Genomic DNA, 7,999 nt, shown 5'->3' with positions numbered 1-7,999 from the left:
AGGAATTTATTTTGTAATGTACACAAGATATAGTATATAAAAGTTTTCTTGATTTCAAATTGTATTTGTATTACATGTTTTTGGCACAGACGTAAATAAAAGTGCAAGCAAATATCTTCTGATATTACTCTTCAGAGTCTTCAAGTGACATGAACTTTTCTGAAGGCTCAGGTTTGAGTTAGATTAGGGAAATAACAGTTCTGAGAAGTCTGATCTCTTCAAGTGGAGGATTAGCTAGTTTCACTACACACAATCTAGGCAAATATGTCAGGCAAACAAAGTAATTAAAACACATCAGTTTCTGTTTGTTCTGTCAAATTGTTTATTCACTTCAACAGGAAAGCTTGGCAAACATATTTTACCCAAAGTCATCTGCCTTGTTTCTGTGTGAACAATGTGTCATAGTACACACACTCACTGACAAAGATTGTAGAAATTAAATGCTAAACCCACATTGCATATCAGATATATATACCACCACACACACACACACACACACACACACACACACACACACACACACACATATATATATATATATATATATATATATATATATATATATATATATATATATATATATATATATAATATAATATAATATATATACTATAATATTAATTTTGGGTGATTATACTTATAAATAAATGCAATGTTTATATATATATATATATATATATATATATATATATATATATATATATATATATATATATATATATATGAATAAACATTGCATTTATTTATAAGTATAATCACCCAAAATTAATTAATAAACTGTGAACACTCAGATAAGCGCGACTAGCAGGAAATGTTTGAAACGTGAATGTTCAATGTATTTAGTGACACATAGTTTGGTTTGTTTGAAGGAAATTTACACAGCGGTGTGTTCATTTAAATCCAAATACACACACTTCAAACCGTCTGAATCTTTCCCTCCTTTAAGTATATTTGGTTTTTAAACTCAAATATTATGTTATTAAAAAATTCTGTCAACATTTTTATGTTTGCTATAGCAGTGATGCAGAACATTGTTTACAGTATTCTGTTTATTAGCTTCAATTTACATACATTTTTATGTACCTTAAAAATTAGATCCTGTTTCCGGAAATATTTTTTTTACGTTACCAGCAATACTATATAAGCCCTCCCTTTTAAAAAATGTTTTGTTCACAAGAGACTTGGCCTTCAGGTAAGTATTGCTCACTCTCTTGAATTACTTATGTTCATTCTTTTAAAACTAGATTTAAGACTAAAATCATCAGAAGTGGTAAATGTATTGTTACTCTGTTACAGCCATGGAGACAAGGTCTTTTCTTTTCTGCGTGGCAGTTTTAACAGTCACTGGTAAGATCAATTATTTAGTATTATAATATGGTTTCTAACTGATAATCAAGATTTAATGGCAACTAACTTTTTCTCCTAGTACTTTGGTAATGCTTTTATACACTAATAATTATGTTTGCTTTACTATATATCACTATCTATAAATACGTTTAAAAAAAATGGCATTGACAATATTGTGTTTCTGTTTTACTACAGCAGTCAGCGGATGTCCAATAGGGCGTGAATTCATCACTGCTTTTATGACAAATTACCAATATGGTAAAGCCAGTCCGACTCTCTCCATAACAGCACAGGATTCCCCAGCCACTGTGAAAGTTGAGATAAAGGCACTGAGTTACAGTGAAAATGTGAACATAGGACGAGGTGAGACCAAACGGATTGTCCTGCCAGCAAACACTGAGATGGAGGGTGACGGAGTCTTCCGCAAAACTGTGTCCATCTCTTCTACTGCTCATATCTCGGTTGTATCATCCAACTTAAAGGAATTCACCGGAGACAGCAGTGTGATCTTCCCGATAAATCAACTTGGCAAGAGTTATGTAGTTTTTACTCCAAACACGGGTCCAAGTCCATATAAAAAGCTGGTAGCCATAATCAATGGCAATTATATAAACACAATTGAGATTGTCTCCATTTCAGGATTTTTTGGGTTACTCACAAAGACCAAAACCATCACTTTGGCTCCCTACGAAGTTTATCAACTTCGCAGTCTGGTAAATTTGTCTGGAACGAAAATCAAATCCACATCTCCAATAGCTGTCTTGGCCGGACACGAGTGCTCTATGATCATAGGCACCTGTGAGCATGTCTATGAGCAACTGGTACCAATTGAGTCTCTCTCCAACGAATACCTGGTCCCTGCAATGCATCAGTCCTTAAGCCAAGACACAGCCTATGTGGTTGCCCCAGAGGACAACACTGTTGTGTCCATTTTCAATACGCATAAGTATCCCCAAAAAAGAAAGCTAAATTCTGGAGAAGTTTTAGCTGTTGATTTGAGTAGAAATCCTAAGCTCATCCAAAGTAGCAAAAACATCATGGTGATGTATTTCAGTAGCAATTTTCCAAATGATGAATTTCTTACCAATGTCATACCAACCTCTGAGATGTCAAAATCATGGACCATTCACTCTCAAGATGGCTTTGATAACACTGTTGTTGTTGTTGCTGAAGCAGCATCAGCCTCCACTATCAGCGGTTCACTGAAATGGAAAACGTTCCCTGCTAATGACAAATTTGTATGGGCTACCAAGTCAATTGGTTCGCAGCAAGGTCCCATCACCATATCAGGTGATTCGCTGATGGCTGCTTATGTTTTTGGTGGGAAACCAAGGCATGGATATGCCACAACAGGAGTGTGTAACACAGGTAAGAAATCATGACTGAACAATGTGTTCCTTGTTTGTACAATCAGTCAGAAATTACATATTTATTATAACTGATCGAAATTATAAAAAAAAAAAAACTTTTTGTGTTCCCTAAGTTTTTACGTCAACACCGCCTCTACCAGACCCCTGTGAGACTGTTAAGTGCCGTCAGCAGGAAGAGTGCAGAAAGGGTGTCTGCGTCCCCACTTCCACTGCCACATGTCAGGCAGTTGGCGATCCTCATTACAAAACATTTGATGGAAAATTATTTGACTTTCAGGGAACTTGTACCTACGTCATGGCAAACAATACAAAGCCTCAAAAAGGCCTCACACCGTTTACTATCTTGGCAAAGAATAATCACCGGGGAAGTAAAAGGGTGGCATATGTAAGGACGGTTTCTGTCCTTGTGTACAATCACACCGTGGTGGCTGGCAGCCAAAGAGGAGTAGTAGAGGTAAAATTAAAAAACAATTTATAACGTTTTTTGATGCATTTAAAACCACACTGAACAATAAGTCAAGTATATTTGTATAGCACTTTTCACAATACAGATTGTATCAAAGCAGCTTCACAGTATTAAATTAAAATAATACAACAAGGTTTGTTTCTAGTGGAATTTATTGATTGATAAAATAAAATTAAATATCCCCAACTGAGCAAGCCAAAGGCAACAGTGGCAAGGAACCGAAAAACTCCATCAAGTGACCTAATGGAGAAAAAAAAACTTGGGAGAACCCAGGCTCAGTCGGGGGCCAGTTCTCCTCTGGCATTTATGAACTAGAAGCCGGATTGTAGTTTGAACTGTAAGATTAAAAATATTATATGAATATTATATGAATGCCTGGCCGAAAAGATGCATCTTTAATCTAGTTTTAAACTGGAAGAGCGAGTCTGAGCAACGAACAGTATCAGGAAGGCTATTCTAGAGTTTTGGAGCTAAATGTGAAAATGATCTCCCTCCTTTGGTTGATCTGGATATCCTAGGTATGACCAAAAGCCTCGAATTTATTGATCTTAAAGAGCGCGATGGATTATAGGGCGATAGAAGATCTGTTAAATAGATTGGAGCTAAGCCGTTTAGGGCTTTATAAGTCAGTAGCAATACCTTGTAAATAATAAGTAAATCTCTTTCTTTGGTGTTTGTGTTCTTGTTTTTCATTCTAGATTGATGGTGAAAATACTTACCTGCCTTTGACTATAGATGGTGGCAAAATAAAAGTGGATCAGAGGGGATGGAATGTTATTATATCAACGGATTTTGGCTTAGAGGTTAAATATGACTGGAATATGATGTTGTATATCACAGCTCCAAGCAGCTATTTCCAGACTGTAGGTGGTCTTTGTGGAAACTATAATGGTGACCGAAGAGATGAATATATTGATCCCAAAGGCAAGGTGCTCTCCGATGTCATTGAGTTTGCCAAGACCTGGAAAGTTCCAGATAATGATTTGTTTTGTAATGATGACTGTAATGGACAATGCCCAAGTTGCTCTTTAAATCTTCAAGAGGAGTACAAAAAAGACACAAACTGTGGTGTCATGGCTAAAACTGATGGGCCATTTGCTAATTGCCACAACACTGTGGATCCCCACATGTATGTAGATAATTGTGTCTATGATGTCTGTATTAACAACGGTATCAGAAACTTCCTCTGCAACAACATTCAAAGCTACGTTGATGCTTGCATGTCAGCTGGAATCAAAATCACTGGAAATTGGAGGACACTTTCTAACTGCCGTAAGTGCATATGTAAATATGTGAGATTTAAATTTATTAAATATTTAGATTAATGAATGTGAATGGAACAGTGGTGCTGTTTGTTCAATTATGCTAGGATTTTGGTAGGCAATTAATGTGACATAATCAGAATATTTATATTTTTGTTTTTATCTTCTCCTCCAAGCTCTGGACTGTCCAGTCAACATGCATTATGATGCCTGCGGCACTGCCTGTGCCCCCTCTTGTGCTGATCGAGATGCCCCAAACAAGTGCACACTGCCATGTGTGGAAGGCTGCCAGTGCAATGCAGGTTTTGTCCGCAGTGGAGATGAATGCATACCTGTGAAAAAGTGTGGCTGCACTTACAAAGGGCGATATTATCTAGCTGAGCAGGCATTTTGGAGTGACAATAAATGCACTGAGAAATGTGTGTGCAACCCTCAAACTGGAAAGGTTGATTGTACAATGACAAAATGTAAGAAGTCCCAAGTGTGTGACACACGGAATGGAGTGAGAGATTGTTACCCAGTGTCCTATAGTACCTGCCAGGGTGCAGGGGATCCACACTACCGCACATTTGATGGTAAAACCTTCGATTTCCAAGGAACCTGTACCTATTATTTGTCCAAGCTACTCAATACAACTGACCCATCATTGATACCTTTTGAGGTGCTGGTCAAGAATGAGAACAGAGGAAGAAACATGGCAGTTGCTTACACTAAGACTGTATCCTTAACAGTCTATGGATACACAATTGTCTTGAGTAAAGATGACCCAGGCAAAGTGAAGGTAAGTACATTTAAAACTCTTATACAAATGAATAACTGCATAAAGGCATGAACAAATGTCATTATATGCTAACCTACAAAAAAACAATACTTTTAACAAAAACTTTTGTTAATTAGTTGGTAACTTGTGTCCTAAAGGTCAACAATCTGTTTGTGAAATTGCCATTTGAACTACAAGATGGTCGATTCTCCATATTCCGCAGTGGGTACTTTGGCGTGATAAAAACTGACTTTGATCTGACATTGAAATTCAACTGGGATAGCCACGTAGCACTGACTCTCCCCAGCACTTACTACAGTCAAGTGGGGGGACTTTGCGGCAACTGGAATGGCAATGTCAATGATGATTTGTTGACTCCTGGCAAAACCCTTGCTGCAACCCCAACCATTTTTGGAACCAGCTGGAAAGTCAAGGATGACCCTGGATGCTCAGATGGATGTCAGGGCAAAGCATGTCCTAAATGTGACGCCACAGAAAGAAACCAAATAACTTTTACAAAGCCTTGCAGCAAGATCACTGACAAACAGGGACCATTCAAAGGCTGCCATAATAAAGTGAATCCAAATCAGTTTTATGAGGATTGTGTGTATGATATGTGTATGTATAGAGGTCATTCGTCAGCACTCTGCAGTGCTCTTTCTGCATACACAGCTGCTTGCCAAGATGCACTTGGCCAAGTGGAAACCTGGAGAACCGACAGTTTCTGCCGTTAGTATAAATTCCAACAACATTTACTTCTCTTTAAAAAAATTAAATACATGTAACTATTGTAAATATTGTGAAAATAGTCCTTAATATCATTTGTCCACAGCTGCATCCTGTATGGACAACAGCCACTATGAAGTTTGTGCAACAGGATGTTCCCAGACGTGCCGGGGCCTCACTGAGCCCAAGGGCTGTGAGGGGACTCCCTGCATTGAAGGCTGTATTTGTGATGAAGGTTTTGTCCTGAGTGATGGTGAATGTGTGCCTATGGAACAGTGTGGCTGTTCTTACGAGGGCCAGTACTATCAGCTGGGTCAGGAATTCTTCCCTCAGGACAAGTGCCAGCAGAGATGTGTCTGCAAAGAGAATGGAAGAGTTCAGTGTAATGATGGATTCACCTGCAAACCAAACGAGAAGTGCCAGGTTCTGAATGGAGTTCTGGGCTGTTTCCCAGAGAGCAAAGCCATTTGCTCAGTGTCAGGCTTTGGGCTTTATCAGACGTTCGATGGGAAGTCCTTTACTGTTGAAGGAGACTGTGAGTATAGATTGGCAGAGACAGCTCAGAACAAGGATGAGGACATGAACTCTTTCAGTGTATTAGTCAAACAGCAGTCCTCCTCTGAGATAGTCTTTACTCGAAGAGTGGAAATACAAATAGAACAATCCACGATTACTTTGCTGCCCGGCCACATCTGGGAGGTTCAGGTAATATACTGGTTACTGAAATACTAACAATAGTTTAAAGTGATCAAATACTTTTTCTTACAATGTTAAAGTTTTATTTTGCTTTTTTTTTTTTTTTTAACAGGTGGACAACGTTAAAACCAATCTCCCCGTGACTGTGGAGGAAGGACTGGCACAAGTCTATCAGAGCGGTGTTAACATTGTTGTGGAAACAGATTTTGGATTGAAACTGACATATGATACAGTCTCCATGGCCAGAATCGAGATCCCATCCACTTTTAAAAACATAGTCAAAGGTCTCTGTGGTAACTACAATGGAAACAGTGCAGATGATTTTCTCCTGTCAGGCGGTATTCAGACATCTTCGGTGGTAGATTTTGCTGAGTCCTGGGTTTCGCCATCAGACAAACTAATGTGCCAAACAATTTGTGGCCCCAAATGTTTAAATCCGGACAAAGACAAACAGACAGAGGCAGAAACAGCATGCAGAATGCTAATCACAGAGAAGGGACCATTTTCTGGTTGTTATGAAAAAATTCCATCTCAGATATTCTTCGATGAATGTGTTAAAGATGTGGCAGCACAACCAAAAGACAAGACAGTTCACTGTCGCCACATACAAAGGTATGTTGCCAGCTGTCAAGAGATTGGGACATCAATCAACAACTGGAGGAATAACACCTTCTGTCGTAAGTGGCTGCATACTTTAGGTTTAAAAATAACTCTCCTCTAGCCTACAGTATCTACGTAATTCCCCTTAATGCACCAAACCCTAGGTTTTCTTTAAAATGTCACTGTTTTCTTACAGCACTCACATGTTTCAAAAACAGTCACTATGAACTCTGCGCTGACACCTGTTCTTCGACCTGTGCAAGCCTGACAAAGTCACAGAAATGCCCAATGTGTCAGGAAGGATGTCAATGTGATGATGGCTTCTTGTTTGATGGAGGTGAATGTACTACTTTGGATGATTGTGGTTGCAATATAAATGGAAAGTTTTACAAGGTGAGAATCTATCTGGTCTGTTCTTTTCATTTTATTTTTACTTTATTTATTTATTGCTAATAGCACTCAAACATGACACCAGTGACACCAACCACAGAAAAAAAAAACATTGACTTGTTTATCTTTCCCACCAAAATATCATTAATTTCTTTAAAATATTCTGCAGTCTGGTGAGACAGTCGTTCGGGGAGAGTGTGAAGAGAAATGCTTCTGCAAAGCCGGAGAGTTCTCATGTGAACCCTTGGAATGTAATGAAGATCAGATCTGTGGCAAAAAAGATGGTGCCACTGGGTGCTACAGTAAAGGTATTTATATTTAGAACAAGTGTACCATGAAAGCAAAATATATGTTTATATATCAGATATTTACATTTTCTCTC

At 38.2% G+C, this 7,999-nt stretch overlaps 1 protein-coding gene across 1 annotated transcript; it reads left to right on the top strand.

Annotated features, from left to right (window-relative positions):
• Window positions 1-1,586: 1,586 nt before the first annotated feature.
• Window positions 1,587-7,939, top strand: LOC308690366 (IgGFc-binding protein-like; the record flags this gene model as incomplete). The annotated part of the gene is made up of 6 exons (XM_081364768.1): window positions 1,587-2,715; window positions 4,622-5,226; window positions 5,364-5,934; window positions 6,038-6,636; window positions 6,740-6,985; window positions 7,787-7,939. The coding sequence occupies 6 exons, from the start codon at window positions 1,587-1,589 to the stop codon at window positions 7,937-7,939; spliced, it is 3,303 nt and encodes a 1,100-aa protein (XP_081220894.1).
• Between the last annotated feature and the right edge of the window lie 60 nt (window positions 7,940-7,999).

Source organism: Scardinius erythrophthalmus, assembly GCF_964197995.2.
Source record: "Scardinius erythrophthalmus genome assembly, chromosome: 5".
Lineage (NCBI taxonomy): Eukaryota > Metazoa > Chordata > Actinopteri > Cypriniformes > Leuciscidae > Scardinius > Scardinius erythrophthalmus.
The sequence above is the reverse complement of the archived record's forward strand: the minus strand, read 5'-3'. Positions and strand labels throughout refer to the sequence as shown.